The sequence below is a fragment of the Bos javanicus genome, chromosome 18, assembly GCF_032452875.1.
Source record: "Bos javanicus breed banteng chromosome 18, ARS-OSU_banteng_1.0, whole genome shotgun sequence".
NCBI classification, from domain to species: Eukaryota; Metazoa; Chordata; class Mammalia; order Artiodactyla; family Bovidae; genus Bos; species Bos javanicus.
This window is the reverse complement of record NC_083885.1, coordinates 47,878,685-47,902,153: the sequence shown is the minus strand read 5'-3', so window position 1 is coordinate 47,902,153 and position 23,469 is coordinate 47,878,685. Positions and strand designations below refer to the sequence as shown.

Genomic DNA, 23,469 nt, shown 5'->3' with positions numbered 1-23,469 from the left:
AGCAGCAGCAGCAGCAGCCACCCTTTCACGCGGGTCTCTCTGTCCCTCCCTTCTGGTCTCTCCGTACTGAAGAGCGGGAAAACCGCGAGACCCGTGGAGAAAAGAGGCAGAAGAGCGCGTGAGAGGCCAAGAAAGGGCGCCACCGAGCGGGAGAAGGCGAAGCAAGCCTCGAGAGGCTTCAGGTGTGGGAAGTGGGGCGTCGGGTGGGGCAGGGCCTTTGGGTGGGCGCCAGCGCACGTCACTCACATCTCCGCGCTAGTCTGAGCTCCGCCCCCCGTGCCCGCCCCCTTGCCCAGTGGGGCTGGCGTGCTTTCCCGCCAGAATGCTGTGGCCGCCCCTGCCGGACCAAGCCAGGCGGGGGCAAGGTCCTCGCAGAGGGCCGGGCGGACGCGGAAGGGAGCGTTGGTGGGACTCATACGCGCGTCCCTCCTCCCGACCAACCTGCACAGGGACGGAGCGGGGCCACTCTCTCAAGTTCGCCCTCCAGTGGCCGCCCTGCCTGTTTGCCTGTGAGGGGTAGCGCAGAAAGAAGCCAGAGGAATGTTTGGATAATGTTGCTCTATCTCCCACCACTAGTGTTTTTATAAAAGGTTTTGCTCTGTGGCTTCATCTGGCCTGGTGGGGCTCGGGCGCAGGCATCGTACAAGGCGCGAGGAGCCCCTTTATAACCACAAAGGGAAAGCGGCCCCCGCGGCCGCTGATGCCCAGCCTCTGTCATAAAGGCCAGAGCCTCAAATGCGCATCCCCGCAGATCCGGTGACATGGCATAATAGCTAAGAACATGCCTGGACTCTGACTCTGGCTCTGCCACGTTCTAGCTGTGTGGCCGGACCAGGGCATCACCGTACCTTACTATAGGGCTGCAGTCAGCGAATGAAAATGTGGGACCTCCAGTTAAGTTTGAATTTCAGTTAAAAGACGGACAATTTTTTTCTTTTCTCTCTCTCTCTCTTTTTTTTTTTAGCGCATGTCCCAAATACAGTTTATCTGAATTTCGAATTTAACTGGGAATCAAAGTATAATTGTATTTTATCTGGCAACCCTGATTTAAGGTATTATTGGAGCAGTGCATAAACAGTTCCTAAAATAGTGCCTGGCATATGTAAACATGCATTGAAGTTTATATAAAATGGCAAAGCTCCTCTAACTACATCACATCCCAACACATTAGCGTCTGTAGTCATCTGGCTGTGCTATCTGAAATGGTCACCCTTCGGAAAGCCATTCTGTCGAGCAAGTCCAGTTTACATGCCCTCTCCATCCTACTGCCATATTTTCAAAGGGCCAGATTCTCCCTGCTCCCAGTGCTCCTCAAACTCATGTGAGAATTTTGAAGTTCTTAACAGTGCTGGTGTTATGCCCACTGGACACAGTGTGTGTGGGGGGCGGGGGTTGGGAGATCTGAACCATTATGATGTTGGAGCTAGTGACACTCTTTCTATAGGAAGCTGTGACACAGTCTGTCTCTTCTAGAATTAGGGGCATGTTATCTTCTGCGGAGGATAAAGGTGTATGAGCTAGGAGTGAATAAGGAGGAGATGGGAAACCTGTGACGGATGATGTTAGTAAAAATTTACCAACTTGGAGAATGTATATTGAGGGGCATTGAGGTATCTGAGCCACTTAATGAGCCACTGAGCTCATTAAGGTATCTGATATATGTGAGAGAAGACTTTGTTCAGTCTGAGGAACCTAAAGGGAAAAAAGAAGAAACTCAAGTGGCAGAACCTAGGATTATGCACGTAAGTCTATTTGATTCTCAATGTCATTTTTCATCCCCATTCTCCCTCAATCACAACATGCCCCTTCACTTCTCTCACAATAATAGCCTCCTGAATTTTACTGTATTTTTTTCTTTTATAAAATCTCTTGAATTTCAGTATCTCACTTTATTTTTTAAAGGTTTTCATAGGGAGAAAGAGAGGGGCATTTCTTCTTGAGGCCAAGAGCGGTTAAAGTGAAATGCCTCTCACTGCAAACCTAGTGAAACGGAGTGTTAACCTAGGAAATTTTTTTTTCCCCCTGCGAGGCTTTCAGTATCTTAGCTCCCCTACCAGAGATTGAACCCTGGGCCTATGCAGTGAAAGCATCGAGGCCTAACCACTGGACCACCAGGGAATTCCCTAGCCTAGGATTTGGATAGAAGTGTCAGACATGTTCCGTTTTTTTTTTTCAGCCAGAGCTCCAAGTCTTAAATTACCAGAGAAAGCTTGAGGGAGTCTCTGAGATTGTGGGAACCAACCCTCATTTCTCTTCATATCAGCTTGATGTAGCAGCCCATCCCCTCTTTCCTGTATTTGCACTCTCCCTCCTTTATGGCATTCCCCTCCTGACATTTGTTCAGTCGCTAAGTCCTGTGTGACTCTTTGTGACCCCATGGACTGCAGCACACTAGACGTCCCTGTTCTTCACCAACTCCCGGAGTCTGCTCAAACTCATGTCCATTGAGTCGATGATGCCATCCAACCATCTCATTCTCTGTTGCCCCCTTCTTCTTCTGCCCACAATCTTTCCCAGCATTTGGGTCTTTTCCAATGAGTCGGCTCTTCTCTTAAGCTGGCCAAAGTATCAGACCTTCAGCTTCAGCATCAGTCTTTCCAATGAATATTCAGGGTTTATTTCCATTAGGGTTGATTGGTTTGATCTCCTTGCTGTCCAAGGGACTATCAAGAGTCTACTCCAACACCATTTAACCATGTTTAATTATCTCATCTAAAACAATCCTTTTTTTAAAAACAGGGTATAGTTCTCTACAATGTTGTTTTAGTTTCTTCTGTACAAAGAAGTGAATCAGCTATATATATACATATATCCCCTCCCTTTGGACTTCCTTCATCCCCCCGCCCCCTGCCCCATCCCATCCATCTACACCACCACAGAGCAGTGAGCTGAGCTCCCTGTGCTATACAGCAAGTTCCCACTGTCTGTTTTATATATGGCAGTGTACATACACCAATCCCAATTTCCCAATTCATCCCCGGACTGCTGCATGTCCACATAGCCATTCCCTACATCTAGGTCTCTATTCTTGCCCTGCAAATTGGTTCACCTGTACCATTTAGGGACTAATCATTTGGTCTTCGGGCTTCCCAAGTGGCCCAATGGTAAAAGAATGCACCTGCCAACAAAGGAAATGCAGATTTGATCCCTGGGTTGGGAAGATCCCCTGGAGGAGGAAATGGCCATCCACTCCAGTATTCTTGCCTGGGAAATCCCATGGACAGAGGACCCGGCTGGGCTACAGTCTATAGGGTCGTGAAGAGTCCGACGTGACTGAGTGACTGAGCACACAGGCATTTGGTCTTCCCATGCATGTCCTAGATAGACATATGCAGGATTTCGGAAGGTTTAAAGTTTCCTGATGGTAGGAACTGAAGTGAGGTAGTAAGAGAGGTTGCTAGGTGGGAGAGAAGTGCTTGGAACTGTAGGAATCCCTAAGGCAGTCCCCCTTAGTACTCTAATGGCAGCCAGGAACTCTTTGCTCTGGTCCTCAACAAGTACAGAAATTCAGAGAAGGTATTTCAGGACTTTTAGAGCAATTTGACAGGAATCATATCTATTGAATTTAATAATGAAAAATCTGGAGTTAAAAAAAAATCTTTCCTTGACCCTATATACTCTTCTATTTCTCTCCCTCTCTCTCGATTTCTCTCCTCCTCCCTCTGTCCCCTTTATCTCCAAGCTTTTGAAAAGCTGCACTTAAGTTTCTTCAGTTCAGTTCAGTTCAGTCGCTCAGTCATGTCCGACTCTTTGCGACCCCATGAACCGCAGCACGCCAGGCCTCCCTGTCCATCACCAACTCCCAGAGTCCACCCAAACCCATGTCCATCATGTCGGTGATGTCATCCAACCGTCTCATCCTCTGTCATCTCCTTCTCCTCCTGACCTCAGTCTTTCCCAGCATCAGGGTCTTTTCAAATGAGTCAGCTCTCCGCATCAGGTGGCCAAAGTTTTGGAGTTTCAGCTTCAACATCAGTCCCTCCAATGAACACCCAGGACTGGTCTCCTTTAGGATGGACTGGTTGCATCTCCTTGCAGTCCAAGGGACTCGCAAGAGTCTTCTCCAACACCACAGTTCAAAAGCATCAATTCTTCGGCCCTCAGCTTTCTTTATAGTACAACTCTCACATCCATACATGACCACCATAGCCTTAACTAGACAGACCTTTGTTGACAAAGTAATGTATCTGCTTTTTAATATGCTGTCTAGGTTGGTCATAACTTCCTTCCAAGGAGCAAGTGTCTTTTAATTTCATGGCTGCAATCACCATCTGCAGTGATTTTGGAGCCCCCAAAAATAAAGTCAGCCACTGTTTCCCCATCTAAATGCCATGAAGTGATGGGACTGGATGCCATGATCTTAGTTTTCTGAATGTTGAGCTTTAAGCCAACTTTTTCACTCTCCTCTTTCACTTTCATCAAGAGGCTCTTTAGTTCTTCTTTACTTTCTGCCATAAGGGTGGTGTCATCTTCATATCTGAGGTTATTGATATTTCTCCCAGAAGTCTTGATTCCAACTTGTGCTTCCTCCAGCTCAGCGTTTCTTATGATGTACTCTTACTTTTCATTTACTCCTCAGCTCCCTCCAATCTGACTTCAAGAATCACTCTTCTGTGATACTGTTCTCATTAAAGATGTCAGTAGCATTTGCCAAATCCACTCTTAATTCATCTCACTTGACATCTCTGTTACAGTTGATCTACCTTCATGAAACTCTCCTCCTCTGGTTTCTGGGAGAACATCCTATCTTCCTATAGTTGTTCTTTCTCAGTGTGCTTCCCCAGTTATCTGCTTATCAAGTCCGCTCTCATGCTGCATATTCCCTTGTGGGCACACTCCTCTGGGTGCCTGGCTTCAGCTCTCCCTATGGGTTGATTATTTTCATATTTGTTTCAATCCAGACATTTTTCCTGATCTCTAGACCCACATATCCAGTTGTCTTCATTTAAATATTCCATAACCATCTCAACAAATCCAAAATCAAACTGATCTTTCCCCCATACCTGCTCTTACATCTTTAGTCCATCTGAATGCACCAAATTTCATTCACAGCCAACTCAGAAACCCAGGAACCATTATAGATTTCTCCTTTCCTGACTCTCCCCACCAACTAATTTTCAAGATCCATAGATTCTGCGTGTGTGCATGCTAAGTTCCTTCAGTCATGTCCGACTCTTTGTGACCCTATGGACTGTAGCCTGCCAGGCTCCTCTGTCCGTGGGGTTCTCCTGGCAAGAATACTGGAGTGGGTTGCCTCCAGGAGAAGCAATGCTCTCCTCCAGGGGATCTTCCTGACCCAGGGATAGAACCTTTGCCTCTTACATCTCGTGCATTGGCAGGCAGATTCTTTACCACTAGTGCCATCTGGGAAGCCCATAGTTTCTAACCCCTAATCTCCTATATTGCTCTCATAATTTGATTTTCCTTTCCCACTGCTCTAAATCAGATAATATATTATAAACTTGTTTTGAAGTATTTTTCTAACAACTACTCAAGATAAAAATTGAACTCCTGGGACTTCAGTGGTCCAGTGGTTAAGAATCTACCTGCCAGTGTAGGGGACACAGATTTGATCCCTGCTTCAGGAAGGTCCCACATGCAGTGGAGCAACAAAGCCTGCGTGCTGCAACTACTGACCCTGAGCTCTGCAGCCTGTGCTCTGCAACAAGAGAAGCCACTGCAGTGAGAAGCCCACCCACCTCAGTGAAGAGTAGCCTTCACTCACCCCAACTAGAGAAAGCCTGGATGTAGTAAGGAAGACCCAGCAGTCAAAAATGAATAAATTAAAAATTGAACTCCTTAGTTCGGCGCTTACTGTTGACTCCCACCCACCTAGCCACTTTTTTTTTTTTCCTTCTATTGCCCTCTTGAACTTTGTGCTGTAAGAATATTTAACTTCTGGGACTTCCTTGGTAGTCCAGTGGTTAAGAACTGCCTGCCAGTGCAGGCGACATGGGTTCGATCCCTGGTCTGGGAACTAAGATCCCATATGCCATGGGCGACTAAGTCTGTGGGCCACAACTACTGAGTCCACTCACTGTAGAGCCTGTGCTGTGCAACAAGAGGAGCCAGTGCAATGAGAAGCCCACACACCACAGCTAGAGAGTAGCCCCTGCTCGCTGCAACCAGAAAAAGCCTACATGCGGCAATGAAGACCCAGTGCAGCCCCCCCAAAATACACAATAAAATACATTTTAAAAATTAAAAAAAAAAAGAGTAACTACTATGCAGTTTTGGGCACAAATTATACTTTCAGTGTCTGTGCCATACTCTCCTCCTGGAATGCATTATCTGTATGAGCAGCCCCCCTCATGCTCCTCTTGTGCTGAGAACCTATGTTTTCCCCCTAGAATCTTCTGTGGCATAGCATGCAGCTTCACATGCTCCATTACAGCAATTACTGAATTTTAACCACTTAAGTTCCTTGAGGACAGTGACTGCTTTTGATCTTAGGATAACCAGTGGATAGCAAAGTACATGTTATAAAGTAGAATGTCAATAAATAGTTGTTGATTATTTTGGAACTAGCTTTTTTTTTTTTTTTTGGCTGATCAGTGCATGGCTTTCGGGATCTTAGTCCTTGACCAAGGACTGAACCCAGACCACGGCAGTGAAAGTGCCAAGTCCTAACTACAGGACTGCCAGGGAATTCCTTGTTTACAATTTAGATAAGCTGCAGGAAAGTATAAATAATAGAGCCAATACTCATAATCCCACAGCTCAGAATTTCACATTTGAAATTCATTATAATTAGTTTTTCGTGTCATTATCCAGTGTCCAGATGCTTTCATCCAGATATATAATATTTTAGAATAATACAGTATTTTCAAGTTTCATTCATTTTGCAGCATGTACCAGTACTCTCCTTCATGTGGATGAAAAAAAGAATTTAATTCATTCACCAGTGATGGACATTTAGATTGTTTATACTTCGGGGCTATTATGAATAATGCTACTATGAACACTTCCATACACGTTTTTAAGTGAAGATTTTTTAAAATCTTTTTTCAACTGGAGGAAAATTGCTTAACAGTTGTATTGGTTTCTGTCATACAAAAAGCAAATCAGTCATGAAGATATTTTAAAAAAGATTTTTAGAGCACTTTCAGTTTTATAACAAAATTGGGAGGGAAGTACAGAGATTTTCCATATACTCCCTGCCTGCACATATGCATTACCTCTCCCTCAGTATCGTCACTCACCAGCATGGTACTTTTTCACCAAGGATGAGCCTACATTGATACAGTATAATCATCCAAGTCCATGCCTTATCACTCTTGGTGTGAATCTTACAAGTTTGGGCAAAAGTATATATATAAATATATTTGGCATCACCGACCTGATGGACATGAGTTTGAGCAGGCTCTGGGAGTTGGTGATGGACAGGGAAGCCTGGCGTGCTACAGTCCATGGGGTCGCAGAGTCAGCACGACTGAGCGACTCAACTGAACTGATAATGATATATATCCATCACTTTAATATCATAGAGTATTTTTTAAAAATATTTATTTATTGGGGCTTCTCTGATAGCTCAGTTGGTAAAGAATCCGCCTGCAATGCAGGAGACTCCATTTTGATTCCTGGGTCAGGAAGATCCACCAGAGAAGGGATAGGCTATCCACTCCAGTATTCTTGGGCTTCCCTTGTGGCTCACTTGATAAAGAACCCACTTGCAATGTGGGCAGACCTGGGTTCAATCTCTGGGTTGGGAAGAGAAAAGGATACCCATTCCAGTATTCTAGCCTGGAGAATTCACACAGAATCAGATATGACTGAGCAAATTTCACTTTTCACTTTCTTTCATTTATTTACTTGGCTGCTCTGGGGCTTAGTTGTGGGATCTTTAGTTGTGGCATGTGGGATGTAGCTCTCTGATCAGGGATCAAACCTGGGCCCCCTGAATTGGGAGATTAGAGTCTTAGCCACTGGACTACTAGGGAAGTCCCATCACAGAGTGTTTTTAATGCCATAAAAATCGTCTCTGAGAGACTTCCCTGGTGGTTCAGTGGTTAAGACTTTGCCTTCCAGTGTAAGGGGTATGGGTTCAAGCCCTGGTCAGGGAGCTAAGATCCCACATGCCTCATGGCCAAAACAAAATAAAAAACCAGAAGAAAAATTCTCTCTGCTCTGTCTATTCATCTCTGAATTCATCCCATCCAACCCTGACAACTAATCTTTTTATTGTTTTACCTTTCCAAGAATGTCATATAGTTGGAATTATACAGTATGTCACCTTTTCAGATTGGCTTCCTTCACTTAATAATAAGCATTTAATGTTCCTCCATGTCCTCTCATGTCTTAATAGCTCACTTCTTTTTAGAACTGAATAATGTTCCATTGTCTAGAGGTACTGCAATTTATTTATTCACTTACCTATCAAGGATGGCCTTCCAAGTTTTGACAATTTGATTCCAATTTCTCCACATCCTTGCCAACCCTTGTTACTTCCCATTTTTAAAAAGTATAGCCATTGTAGTGGATATTTGGTGGTATCTTGTTGTTTTGATCTGCATTTCTTTAAAGACTCATGATGTTAAGCATCTTTTCTTGTGGGTATTAGCCATTTGCATTTCTTGTTTGGGGAAATGTCATTTCAAATCCTTAGCCTATTTTTAATTTGGGTTATTTGTCTTTTTATTCAATTCTAACTGTTCTTTATATATTCTAGATATTATATCCTCACTATATATATGACTTGCAATTATTTCCTCCCATTCTGTGGATTGTCTTTTATTTTTTTGATAGTGTCCTGTCCACTGAGTCGGTGATGCCATCCAACCATCTCATCCTCTGTCTTCCCCTTCTCCTTCTGCCCTCAATCTTTCCCAGCATCAGGGTCTTTTCCAGCGAGTTGGCTCCTTGCATCAGGTAGCCAAAGTACTGGAGCTTCACCTCTAGCATCAGTCCTTGCAGTGAATATCCAGGGTTGCTTTTCTTTAGGATTGACTGGTTTGATCTCCTTGCTGTCCAAGAGATTTTCATGAGTCTTCTCCAACACCACAGTTCAAAAGCATCAATTCTTCAGCACTCAGCCTACCTTATGGTCCAACTCTCACATCCATACATGACTACTGGAAAAACCATAGCTTTGACTATATGGACTTTTGTCAGCAAAATGATGTCTCTTTTTAATATGCTGTCTAGGTTGGTTGTAGCTTTTCTTCCAAGGAGCAAGCCTCCCTTCCACTAGGAAGCTTGCACAAGCTCTTATCCTCATCCATCAGAGATAAAACAGAAGAAGCAAGTACTACAATCCCACAGCCTCCAGAATGAAAACCACAGAAAGCTAACCAAAATGATCACATGGATCACAATGAAGCTATAAGCTATAAGCTATGCCGTGCAGGGCCACCCAAGATGGACGGGTCATGGTGGAGAATTCTGACAAAACGTGGTCCACTGGAAAAGGGAATGGCAAACCACTCCAGTATTCTTGCCTCAAGAACCCATGAACAGTTCATTTTGTAGCTTTGGATTAATATTATACTCATTCTTTTCTTCTTGCACATCATTGTCTGAGTTTTCTCGGACTAGTTCTTTGCAAGAGGTTCCTGGGTATGTTGAAAGAGTTAGAGTTCCAAGTCAGCCGGTTTTCATAACATTAGAGCTTACTTCTTGGGAGTTGCCTGGTGGCCTAGTGGTTAAGATTTAAGGCTTCTACTGCTGTGGCCTGGGTTCAATCCCTGGTCACACATGCATGCATGCTTGTTAAGTTGCTTCAGTCATTTCCGGCTTTTTGAGAACCCATGGACTGTAGCCCACCAGGCTCCTCTGTGGGATTCTCCAGGCAAGAATACTTGAGTGGGTTGCACTGCCCTCCTCCAGGAGATCTTTCCAACTCTGGGATCAAACCCGAGTCTCTTACGTCTCCTTCATTGCAGGTGGATTCTTTACCACTTAACCACCAGGAAAACCCCCACAGCACAGCCAGAACAAGCGAAAACTAAACAAAAACCAAAGCTCCCTTCTTGTCTCCCATTATAAACATGACTTTTATAAAGGATTGAGCAGCCCTCCTTCCTCTGTTTCCCAGTTTATTGCAGCCATAGTTACAAGTAGGAGGACCCTAGTGATGAGACCCTCACCTTTGGGATATGTAATTTTCCTCATATTTTTTACAGCTGCCTCTGCTTGTCCCCCTTTATGCTCAAGTGTTCCTCCATAGTTATTATTTTTTAATTAATTGATTATTTATTTTTGGCTTCCCTGGATCTTCGTTTTTTCCCTCAGGCTTTTTCTAGTTGCGGTGAGAGGGAGCTGCTCTCTAGTTGCAGTCGGTGGGCTTCTCACTGCAGTGGCTTCTCCTTTGCAAGGCACAGGCTGTAGGGCTTTGGGGCTCAGTAGCTGTGGTGCACAGGCTTAGCTGCTCTATGGCATGTGAGATCTTCCAGGATCAGGGGTCGAACCCCTCTCCCCTGTGTTGGCAGGCGGATTCTTAACCACTAGGGAAGCCTTTTTTTCCCATAGTTTCTTGTTTCCAGTTCCTATTTCATAATTGCCCCTAATTTCAGCTGCTTTTCTCAGTCCTTACGTGTAACTTATTCTCTTCCAATTATACTCATCTCCTGGTTTTGCTGAATGTGGAGTTTGCAAAGATCTTTTCATTCTTTTTCTTGTTTTTAAACAATTTTCAGAATAGAAGACCATGGTAATAATGATACTTTAAAGTTTTTATGTTTTTAAATATTAGATTTGCTTCTTACTAACAGCAAGAAACTATACTTTATTAATTTAAAAAATTAATACTTTAATTTTATAGTATAAAGAAACTATACTTTATTCATTTAAAAAAATCTAATCTGAAAGTTTGTCTTTTAAAAAATTTATTTATTTTTAATTGGAAGATAGTTGCCTTACAATGTTGTGTTGATTTCTGCCATATATCAAAATTAATCAGCCATAGGTATACACATGTCCCCTCCCTCTTGAACCTCCCTCCCACCTTCCACTCCATCCCACCCTTCTAGATTATCACAGAACATGGGGTTGAGTTCCCTGTGTCATACAGCAAAAAAAAAAAAAAAAAAAAAAGAAAGAAAGAAAGAAAAAGAAATCTGTTTTACATATGATAATGTAAAGGTTTCCAAGCTACTCTCTCCATTCATCCCACCCTCTCCTTCCCCCGCTGTGTCTGCAAGTCTGTTCTCCACAATTGTATCTCGACTGCTTCCTTACAAACAGGCTCATCAGTACCATTTTTCTAGATTCCATATATATGCATTAATATACAATATTTGTTTGAAAATTTGTCTTTCACCTAAAGAGTTTAGTCTGTACTTATTATGATGATAACATGTTTAGATTTGTTTCTATCACCTTATTTCTATTTCAGTTCAGTTCAGTTGCTCAGTCGTGTCTGACTCTTCGCGACCCCATGAATCGCAGCACGCCAGGCCTCCCTGTCCATCACCAACTCCCGGAGTTCACTCAGACTCACGTCCATTGAGTCAGTGATGCCATCCAGCCATCTCATCCTCTGTCGTCCCCTTCTCCTCCTGCCCCCAATCCCTCCCAGCATCAGAGTCTTTTCCAATGAGTCAACTCTTTGCATGAGGTGGCCAAAGTACATGACCTCTTTTTTCCTTCTTATGTTTTCCCGATTGGGTTGATTTATATATTTTTTATTTCCTATCCCCTTGGCCCTGGTTAAATCATACAGTGTATTTGCTTCTTTGTTTTTGGTGGTTTCCTTAGATTTTTTAATATACACCTATAATATAATAGGGCTTCCCTGGTGGCTCAGAGGTTAAAGCGTCTGCCTCCAATGCGGGAGACCTGGGTTCGATCCCTGGGTCGGGAAGATCCCCTGGAGAAGGAAATGGCAACCGACTCCAGTATTCTTGCCTGGAGAATCCCATGGACAGAGCAGCCTGGTGGGCTACAGTCCACAGGGTCACAAAGAGTCGGACACGACTGAGCGACTTCACTTTTTATAACATAATATTAAATATGGCTTTCAATGTTCTGGGAATTTCATTTGAGAACAGCAGATGTCAGATAACCTATGCAGAGCATGCTAAGGCCTTGTAAAGGAGATTTTTGTTACCCCTGTAGCTCATTACCCTCTCAGGTGCATATTTTAAATAATTTCTTTAGAAAGAATTATTCGTATGCTCTGTGGTATTTCTCCTTCCTTCTCTTCTTAGGGAGATAATGTGTCAGAGAATTATTTTGAAAGCTTGATGATACCCATTCAGTTATCTCCTGAATATGGAGGTGTGTACATTCTCAACTCATGCATGGAAAAAAGATTTAAAGGTGTGTAAGCTTTCATGAAGCTGGTCATAAGCCCGCTCTGTCTGTGGAAGTATCATTCTCCAAGGTAATGGAGGAGTCTCAGTTCTGGGTCCCTAGCTCTTTTCTATTTATGTATCTATTTAGTTTTGTCTGTGCTGGGTCCTTGTTGCTGCACACTGGCTTTCTCCAATCATGGTGAATGGGGGCTACTCTTCATTGAGGCGTACAAGCTTCTCATTGTGATGACTTCTCTTATTGCAGAGCATGGGCTCTAGGCACACGGGCTTCAGTAGTTGCATCTTGTGGGCTTTGTTGTGGGATCTTCCTGAACCAGGGATTGAACCTGTGTCCCCTACCTAGGGCAGGCAGATTCTTAACCACTGGACCACCAGCGGAGCCCCGGGTCCCTCTCTCTCATGGCCCAAGTCCTCTCTCCTCTCTTAGCTGAGGCAGTACTACCCTAATTCCCAGCCATTAGGGTCAGTTTGAGGCTCTGAAAACTACACCTCTTCAGGACCATCACAGAAGCAGTTTGCACTTATTGTGTCTTTCTCTCTAACCCTTTCTTCACTTCTGGCTCCTGGAATTGAGCTACTTGTTATTCTACCCAGAATCTCTAAGGAGTTTGTAGTGGGAGACTTTCAGCTTATTTTAGTCTGGCATCTTGTTCAGTGTCTGCCTTCTGTGTTAGATAGTAAACTCCATGCAGGCAGATAAACATTGTTGTTCACTGCTTTGTCTCTAGCTCTCAGTACAGAGCCTGGCATATAATGAACACTGAGTGAATCTATGTTGAGCAGATGAGTGACTTTTACATACATGAAGGCTTCAGTTGGGATGAGGATAGACACAGTTGTGTCTACAAAGTTATGTGTTAAGAAATGAGCATGCCAGTGATGAGAGTTACAGGAGGGCTGGAAAGCCGGGCTCTTGTGTTGTTTTACCTGTGCTACAACGGACTCAAGCTCACCTAACAGCTTGCTTTTGCTACATTTTTTCCTATTGTAGATTTCATAAAAACCCCTACTGCATTCCTATCTTTTTTTAGAAACCATATTTAGGTATAATTTGCATGCACTATAGTATATGCATTTAAGTGTATGTTTTGGTGAGTTTTGACAAATTTATATACCCATGTGACAACTACCAAAGTCATGATATAGAACATTTCCATCACTGCAAGATGTTCCCTTTTACCCCTGCCTAGGCAATCCCCCAAATTCTTAGCCCCAAGTAGTCACTCATCTGCTCTCTGTCCCTATAGGTTCAATGATTCCTTTCTAGAATTTCATATAATAGATGGAATCAAATAGTACATGTTCTATAACGTTTTTGGGACTCATCCATGTTGCAAGCATCAGTAGTTCACTGACCCCTATTTTTTTTTTTTTTGGCTTCACTGGGTCTTCACTGCTGCACTCAGGCTTTCTCTAGTTGAAGCAAGCAAGGGCTATTCTTCTTGCAGTGTGTGGGCTTTTCATCACAGCAGCTTCTCCTTGTGGAACGTGGGCTCAATAGTTATGGCGCATGGGCTTTGTTGCACCTCGGCATGTGAAATCTTCTTGGAGCACGGATGGAATCTGTGTCCCCTGCATTGGCAGGCAGATTCTTATCCACTGTACCACCAGGGAAGTCCTGGCCCCCATCTTTCTCAAATAAGAGCTTTCTCTCCTGTTTCTAAAGGACTAATTTGCTTCTGCCCTTCTCTAAGTTTCCCTGTTGCTCTTCCCTCTGTTTCCTTATTTTCCAGTCTCACATCAGACATTGTAATTCAGTCACTTTTGTTTCCACAGATTCTATAATCCAAGATGTCTTTTAAGTGCTGGGATATCACGAGAACATCAACATCACCCAGACTTATTCCTGAGTGGAAGGACTTGAAACCCCTCTTAAAGGGCATCCTGAAGGATAAACAGGTGACATGTATGAGGTGCATGGTGGGCTTGGACTAATTCTCTATCCCTGCCAGGGCAGCCTGTGGCAGGAGCAACACGTGAGCCACTTTGGAAGGGCCCTCTCACAGCCCTAAACAACTCCCAAGTCTAGATTAATATGATAACATTAGTTATAATTAGAACATGTGCTGCAAAAACTAAATGAAAACCAGAAAATGGCCTTAAATGGATTAAACAAGCAGGAGGCATCTTTGTCTTACATGGTGTCAAAGACTCATGTTCCTTTTTACTCCTTTTTTTACCTCTTTAGTGTTCAGCTTACTATCATAAAGGTACCAGATAGTTGCCACACTTCCAGCTTTAAATTAAAAGTAGGCAGAAGAGAGAAGGTCAGAGAGCACAGGGTTGTGCCAGCCTTGACGCACCGTGCTGCCACTCTGTGGTCACTGTTGTTCAGTTGCTCAGTCATGTCCGACTCTTTGTGACCCCGTGGACTGTGTAGCAGACCAGGCTTCCCTGTCCTTCACTGTCTTCTGGGGTTTGCTCAAACTCACGTCCATTGAGCCAGTGACGCTATCTTACCATTTCATCCTCTGTCGCCCATTTCTCCTTTTGCCTCAATCTTTCCCAGCATCAGGGTCTTTTCCAATGAGTCAGCTCTTCACACCAGGTGGCTGAAGTATTCAGCTGAAGTATATCAGTGTCAGTACCACTCTCCAGAATTTCTGAGTACATGATCACCTTAATCAAGTTCCAAGTTTTATCGGGATGGAAGGAGGAGGAAGAGCAAGGAATGGGGATTGACACAGAGTAGGTAACAGTAGTGCCAGGTACAGATATACTGCTTGGGCTTAAGATATCCTTTTAGAGTTCTTCTGTAGCTGAGCATTGACAGTGCTGAATGAGTGAGTAAATTATTTGTACACGAAGTCTGGAAAGGAGAGGAATGGTGATTAACTAAGGCATAAAGGGTGTGTAAATGAGATTTCTGGTTCAATGAAGAGGGAAGATCATGATCAGACACCATGATCCTCTCAACTCTGTGGCTGTCCCTGAATCATGCTTGAAGTTCTCCAGCTCTCTGTATTCTCTCAGAACATACAACAATCTGACAATGAAAATTTTAGGGAGGACAGAGATTCTGAGTTGTGGATAATGGCTTCAGCACAGTTTCAAAGCCTCTGTGGATGTAGGCAGCAGGCGTGATGGGAATTTTGAGTAAAGAAGTATTAATACTTGGAGTACAAAATGAAGCAGGGCAAAGGCTAACAGAGTTCTCCCAAGAGAATGCACTGGTCATAGCAAACACCCTCTTCCAACAACACAAGAGTTGAATCTACCCATGGACTTCACCAGACGGTCAACACCAAAATCAGATTGATTACATTCTTTGCAGCCAAAAATGAAGAAGTTGTATACAGTCAGCAAAAACAAGACTGGGAGCAGACTATGGCTCAGATCATGAACTCCTCATTGCAAAATTCAGACTTAAATTGAAGAAAGTAGGGAAAACCATTAGATCATTCAGGTATGACCTAAATCAAATCCCTTACAATTATACAGTGGAAGTGATGAATAGATTCAAGGGATTAGATCTGATAGACAGAGTGCCTGAAGAACTATGGACAGAGGTTTGTGACACTGTACCATCCCCAAGAAAAAGAAATGCAAAAAGGCAAAACGGTTGTCTGAGGAGGCCTTAAAAATAGCTGAGAAAAGAAGAGAAGCTAAAGGCAAAGAGAAAAGGAAAGATATACCCATCTGAATGCAGAGTTCCAAAGACTAGCAAGGAGAAGTAAGAAAGCCTTCTTAGTGATCAATGCAAAGAAATAGAGGAAAACAATTGAATGGGAAAGACTAGAAATCTCTTCAAGAAAATTAGAGATACCAAGGGAATATTTCATGCAAATTTGGGCACAATAAAGGACAGAAACAGTATGGACCTAACAGAAGCAGAAGATATTAAGAAGAGGTGGCAAGAATACACAGAAGAACTATGCAAAAAAAAAAAAAAAAAAAGATCTTAATGACCCAGATAACCATGATAATCACTCATCTAGAGCCAGACATCCTGGAATGCGAAGTCAAGTGAGCCTTAGGAAGCATCATTATGAACAAAGCTAGTGGAGATGATGGAATTCCGGCTGAGCTATTTCAAATCCTAAACGATGATGCTGTTAAAGTGTTGCACTCAGTATGGCAGCAAATTTGGAAAACTCAGCAGTGGCCACAGGACTGGAAAAGGTCAGTTTTCATTCCAAACTACTGCACAATTGCACTCATTTCACACGCTAGCAAAGTAATGCTCAAAATTCTCTAAGCCAGGCGTCAACGGTACATGAACTGAAAACTTCCAGATGTTCAAGCTGGATTTAGAAAAGGCAGAGGAACCAGAGATCAAATTGCCAACATCAGCTAGATTATAGAAAAAGCAAGAGAGTTCCAGAAAAATATCTACTTCTGCTTTATTGACTATGCCAAAGCCTTTGACTGTGTGGATCACAACAAACTGTAGGAAATTCTTCAAGAGATGGGAATACCAGACCGCCTTCCCTACCTCCTGAGAAATCTGTATGCAGTCAAGAAGCAACAGTTAGAACTGGACATGGAACAGCAGACTGGTTCTAAATTGGGAAAGGAGTATGTCAAGGCTATATATTGTCACCCTGCTTATTTAACTTATATGCAGAGTACATCATGAGAAATGTTGGGTTGGATGAAGCACCAGCTGGAATCAAGATTGCCAGGAGAAATATTAATAACCTCAGATATGCAGATGACACCACCCTTATGGCAGAAAGTGAAGAGGCACTAAAGAACATCTTGAAGAAAGTGAAAGAGGAAAGTGAAAAAGCTGGCTTAAAACTCAACATTCAAAAAACTAAGATCATGGCATCTGGTCCCATCACTTCATGGGGAATAGATGGGGAAACAGTGGAAACAACAAGAGACTTTCTTTTCCTGGGCTCCAAAATCACTGCAAATGGTGACTGCAGTCATGAAATTAAAAGATGCTTGCTCCTTGAAAGAAAAGCTGTGACCAACCTAGACAGCATATTAAAAAGCAGAGACATTACTTTGCCAAGAAAAGTCCATTTAGTCAAAGCTATGGTTTTTCCAGTAGTCATGTATGGATGTGAGAATTGGACCATAAAGAAAGCTGAGCGCCAAAGAATTGATGCTTTTGAACTGCGGTGTTGGAGAAGACTCTTGAGAGTCCCTTGGACAAGCAAGGAGATCCAACCAGTCAATCCTAAAGGAAATCAGTCCTGAATATTCATTGGAAGGACTGATGCTGAAGCTGAAACTCCAATACTTTGGCCACCTGATGTGAAGATCTGACTTATTGGAAAAGACCCTGATGCTGGGAAAGACGGAGAAGGCAATGGCACCCCACTCCAGTACTCTTGCCTGGGAAATATCCCAGATGGAGGAGCCTGGTGGGCTACAGTCTATGAGGTCGCAAAGAGTCGGACACGACTGAGCAACTTCACTTTGACTTTTCACTTTCATGCACTGGAGAAGGAAATGGCAACCCCCTCCAGTATTCTTGCCTGGAGAATCACAGGGACGGGGGAGCCTGGTGGGCTGCTGTCTATGCGGTCGCACAGAGTCGGACACGACTGATGTGACTTAGCAGCAGCAGCTGGAAAGGATTGAAGGCAGGGGGAGAAGGGGATGACAGAGGTTGAGACGGTTGGATGGCATCACCGACTCAATGGACATGTGTTTGAGCAAGCTCCAGGAGTTGGTGATGGACAGGGAGGCCTGGCAGTCCATGGGGTCGCAGAGTTGGACATGACTGAGTGACTGAGCTGAACTGAACTGAACTGGAGTATTTCACTTGCCAGTCTAGGTGGTCATAGTACACATTCTATTGCAGAGAGACTTGGAGAGTTAAATTCGTGGACGATTGTTCAAGAGGCAGGTATAGCATGAGTGTCTGCTGAGAAGAGGGACTTCCAAAATAAACTTATTGAGCCTCAACTTGGTTAGTCAGAATGAGGAGTTCATATATCTTGTTTTAAGGATATCCTTATATAAATAAGGATATACATCCTAGGAATACGCTACAGTCACGAGAAGGTAGTGTGGATTGTACTGTGTAACATGTTGAAAAGAAACAAACTTCTCTTGAGAGATGCATGTGAGTGAAGTGCGTGTGCACGTGTGCACATACACACACTCCACTGGGTCAGAATTCAGGATATTGGAGCTGAAGCACAGCTAACTCTGTGTTGTCGACCGCATGTTTTCCATGGGTGCCCATGAGAACAGTGAAGGAGGTGCATGCCACAGGTCTAGCTGTCACACGTGGTGGGCATTCCACGTGTGTGAAGCGTGAGTTTCCCAGAGGCTACAACATCATGTCTGTGATTGTGACAGGAGTGGTCCTTTGGGTGCAGGCAGGAACTTTAAAGTTTTGGTCCAACTGTGACAGGGAGCGATATTTGCCGAGGTTGAGTTCCTTTGTCATTTTCATATAGGATTGTATTTCTTTCGAAGATTTTGTTTTGTATAGTCATTTGTTAGAAGGCTCAGTAATAAAGAATCTGCCTGTCAATGCAGGAGACACAGAAGATCCCTGGGTCAGGAAGATCCCCTGGAGGAGGAAATGACACCCCACTTCAGGATTCTTGCCAGGAAAATCCCATGGACAGAGGAGCTGGGCGGGCTACAGTCCATGGGGTTGCAATGAGTAGGACACAGCTGAGCGACTGAGCATTCATACATACAGATAGTCATGTGTAGCTGTTTGCTTAGCACCTGTTCCACTGGACTCTTATCTTTTAAGAGCTTAGCTCATAACTCTTTTGCTCAGCATCATATCCCCAGTGTCTGTCACAAACTTACCACCAGCCTTTCTCAAAGGTGGTACCTCATCTGATCCACAGGGACACAAACAATGATTTGAGGGGCTATTTTCTCAGTTCTCTTAAGGATGGTATATACTAGTAGCATTCCTGATGCACAGGAAAGAATTAATACCCATTATATAGAATAGATATGTAGGGTGTTGGGACTTACTTCTCTCACAGAACTTGGGTGAGAAAGGCTGGCAGATACTGCGATGAATTAGGATGCCTTCTGAGGGTGAGGGAGGAGAGGATAGCTCCCCCAATTGTGCTTTCTAGAAGTAGGGTGAATAAATGTTGGTTAGCAAAAGAACAGACTTCCACTAATCCCTCAATATTCATTAAATGAATGAGTATGTGGGGATTCAACCCTCTTAGCTCAGGTCACTCCTCTCTCTCAGGTTGGTGAAAAAACAGAGGGTGCTGTGAATATGCTGAGTGACTGGGCTGAGATTCTATGCCAAGAGTCTCACCATCCTGAAAGCAAACCTTTCATCTGCTTCTACTCCACTGATGACAACTATTTTGTCTCCTTAAACTGGGTGGAACTGTATTCAAAACAAATGCAGGTAAAGTGACCTCATCCTTTTCCCCCTCGTTCTTTTTTTTTTTTTAATTGTATTTATTTACTTGGTTGCACTGGGTCTTTGTTGCCGGGCTCAGCCTCTCTCCAGTTGTAATGAATGGGGGCTACTCTCTAGTTGCAGTGAGCGGCTTTCTCACTGAAGTGGCTTCTTTTGTCACGGAGCATGCACTCTAGGGCACGCACGTTTCAGCAGTCACGCTGCATAGGCCTACTAGTTGTGGCTTGTGGGCTCTATAGCACAGACTCAATATTTGTGGCACACAGGCTTAGCTGCCCCCCCGCATGTGAATATTCCCAGGCCATGGAATGAACCCGTGTCCCCTACATTGGCAGGCAAATTCTTAATCTCTGGACCACCAGGGAAGTCCCCTACCTTGTGCTTAATCCATTTTATATGCATAATACTTAAACTGCCCTCATCTTAGGATGCTGAGGGTGATTCTAAGCTAGCCCACTGTAATACCCATCTCCGTATCCGAATCAGACCTGGATGCAGTGATCCTTCCCCTCTAGTCATCAGGTTGACAGAATTCACATTCTCCATAAAGTAGGCTAAAGGCCAAGGAAAGAGCCTTAAACATAGTGCTTCTATCACACACCTGACTCCTAGCATCAGGAAACTCCCAAAGTCAAGCTATTCAGTCTTCTCTTAGACCCACAAGAGGGAAAAGGGATCTAAACATTCAACTTTTTTCTACCCCTCACTTAAAATTTTTTATTTATTCAGCTGTGCCAGGTCTTAGTTGCAGCATGTGGGATCTTTGATCTTTGCTGTGGCATGTGGCATCTGGTTCCCTGACCAGGGATTGAATTTGGGCCCCCTGCATTGGGAGCACAAAGCCTTAGCCACTGGCCCACCAGGGAGGTCCATCTACCCCTCACATTGGGGAGGAGGCTTCCTCCACGGTGAGGCTTTCATCTCTCATCCTCTTCTAGGCAGTACTCTGGATACAGAAGAAAGCTGCAGAAATGGAAGGAGTGATAAAAAAGATGAAGTTCCATGTGATGGCTCAAGTGCCACCCATCCAAGCAATGGTCCACATAGCTCCCTATCACATGTTAATCGCTTACTGTGATGACATGTGCCTGTGGCTCTTTGGGGATCACCATCAAGGGTTCATATCTCTGGGTATGGTCCCCTGTCGTTTCCCCATCAGCTGCCTCAGCTATGACTCAGAAACTGAGATGCTTCTCTCTGGCACCCTGGGCGCTGTGGTCACCTGGTTTATCTTGCCAAACGGCAGGGGCCTGCAAGTGGCCCAAACTGTGCCTGTGCCTGGTGGTGAGCTTGTTCAGGGCTTTTCCCTGAATGGCCCCCCGGGCTCCCTGCTGGCTCATTGTGAGAATAAGGTGAGAGTCTTCACCCACCGAGGTCAGGGCCAGCTAGAAGAGGTGAAGAAGTTCACTCCCATCAACAGTGGCTCCACCATCACCTGCTCCTTCACTTGTTTATCTCAGGGCTACTTCTATGTTGGAAACAAGGATGGAGAAATCCATGCGTGGGGTCTAGACAGAGGTAACTTCCTCCACAGCTTCCAGGCTCATTCCTCATCAGTGATATGTATCCAAAGCCGGTCAGAGACCTATACCTTACTAACAGCAGGTGGTGAAGGTGTCGTGAAGGAATGGAACCTTGCCTTTGGGAACTTGCTGCGGCAGTTGGATATTGACAAGAACATGCAGAGACTGCAGTTCATTGATAATAGCACCTTTTTCTGCCAGACTAACCACACTTTCTCACTGTATCACCTGCCCTACTTTTATAGCCTCTTCAATGTCTGTGGTTCTGCTCCCCAAGAGGTGCGGCGGGTCTGCTGTGGCCATAATTGGACTCGGATCCTATGTGCCACTAAGGATGGTCTATTGCGCTTCTTGTCTCCAGTAACAGGAGATCTCCTGGTTATCACCTGGCCTCTACTTATCATGGATAAGGCTGTGGCTTGGGCCTATGACTCACACAGAGAGGAGCTCTTTGTGGCAACAGATGGTTCAGAGGTGCTGGTGTTTGATGCAACACGCTCTCCTTGCACAGCCAAGTATCTTATGTGTCCTTCAGTAAACCTTGGGGATAGAGTCAGATGCCTGGCCTATGGGCACCACCATTTGGGTAAGGGCCTTGTAGGACTGATGTTCAGTGGGCACGACAGCGGCACTGTGAGAATCCTCTCCCACTACAGTTGTGCCCGAGTAGCAAAGATTCTTCACTCTGGGGCAGTCCTGGCATTGTCTACCCTGGAGGGTCCCCAGGAGTACTCCTTGCTCTGTTCCTATGGCATGGATAATATTGTATACCTGACAGAAGCTGTGCTTCAGGGGAACAGGGTAGTCCTGCAGCCTGTCAGCCAAATTCTCTGTGTTTGCCCCCTAAAGCACGTGATACTCTTGCCAGGTTCTGTGGGTGCCATCACTGAGAACCACCACTGGCATCTCTGGAGTTATCAGGACTTCCCGACATCTCCAGGATCAAAGCAGAGATCTGATTTTAAAGAGACAAAATGCCTGCACCAGTGTGCCATCACTTCATTTGATGTCTGCCTTCCCCTGAAACTTTTTGTCACTGGGGATGCTGGCGGCTCAGTCCGGATCTGGGACTTCCGTGGGAAACTCATAACTGAGTTGGACTCTGCATTATATTTTGGCCCACTCTGCTTTGCCAATGACCGGGGTGACTTGCTTCTGACTTTCAACCAGAGTCTTTACCTGGTATCCTGCTTAAAACTACTCCCTCCAGCCCAGCTGATTCACCTAAGTCTCCTGAACAATGCAGATGACATACAAGAAGCCCCTAAACCCTTCCTGCCTAGCTTCTTCTTTTCATTCGAAAAAGTATTTGTACCCAAATTTGTCTACTTTGGTCAAGGGCCGCAGGAATTACAGGGGCTAGAGGCCCTTGTTAACAAGAGGATGATTGCCTTTGACCATACTGTGCCCCATGTTGTGGAGGAAGAGAGGCCTAAGTCCTCTGTGATGCAGGAGGGACCCACATTGCATTTTCTGGAAGATAAGTGTATTGATTTTCCTATTCTTACTCCCAAACGTGATCGTCCCCCATTCGTGGTTCCTCCACAGTTGCAACTGGCTGGCTGGGATGGGTTGAAACCTTACCAGATATTATGGCGTTTCTTTGGTCAAGGGCGGCCTTGGCCCTTTCCTCCAGATGGCTACATCCCCAACTCAGTGATCCGTGCCCGTCTTTGGCCTGAGGGTACCCCCGTCTTCTTGCACTGTGATCTCCGCGTATCCTATCAAGATAAGGACTGGGACATGACTGGACTCAGCAGAAGTCAGGCACTGTCACCTATGACTTCAATAAGACAAAAAATCTCAAAGAGGAAACCGGACCAAAAACCCATGCCGGGCAAACAAACCTTCTTTGATATTCTCGTAAACTTGGCTAGTCAAAATTGGATGGGAAGAAAACTGGATGAAGGACTTATCAATACTATAATTGAGACCATCCTCAACCTCACAGTTTACTGTTCTATAGAGCAATACAAGACATACATAAGTATCCTGGCACAGATTTTTGCCTCCCATCAAGTATCTCCAAGGTGGCATTCTGAGACTGCTTGTCGCCTCATGGAAGACACAAGTCATTCCAATCCAGAGGTCCGGGAGACAGCCTGGGAGGGATTGGAGAAACTAGGCTTCATGAGCCGTCTCTTTGCGATTCCCCTGGCTGTGGGATTGATGGACAGTGATAAAAATGTGCGGGCTAAGGCCTTATACCTTATGGTAAGAGTCACAGGCATCCAAACTAAGAACATGCTGATAGCTCTGCTGAAGAGACGAGACACGCTCCAGGAAATGCAGTGAGTCAGTAACCATATTCCCTTCTGTTCCTTTCGGCTCCTAATCTTCAAAATCTGACTGCTTCTTTTCCTTTTCCCACAAC

The 23,469-nt window shown here is 44.5% G+C and overlaps 1 protein-coding gene across 2 annotated transcripts in view; it reads left to right on the top strand.

The window, feature by feature from the left end:
• The first annotated feature begins 874 nt into the window (after positions 1 to 874).
• LOC133229531 (WD repeat-containing protein 87-like) overlaps positions 875 to 23,469 on the top strand; it is a 31,265-nt gene continuing 8,670 nt past the window's right edge. Inside the window, exons 1-4 of one of the 2 annotated variants that reach the window (XM_061385931.1) lie at positions 875 to 1,742; positions 14,031 to 14,153; positions 19,390 to 19,557; positions 20,511 to 23,386. In XM_061385931.1, the coding sequence (XP_061241915.1) occupies positions 14,046 to 14,153; positions 19,390 to 19,557; positions 20,511 to 23,386 (3,152 nt within the window). In that variant the 5' untranslated portion in view covers positions 875 to 1,742; positions 14,031 to 14,045. Of the gene's footprint in view, positions 1,743 to 13,781; positions 14,154 to 19,389; positions 19,558 to 20,510; positions 23,387 to 23,469 lie in introns of those variants that run through there. The other variant, XM_061385932.1, reaches the window with a different exon arrangement.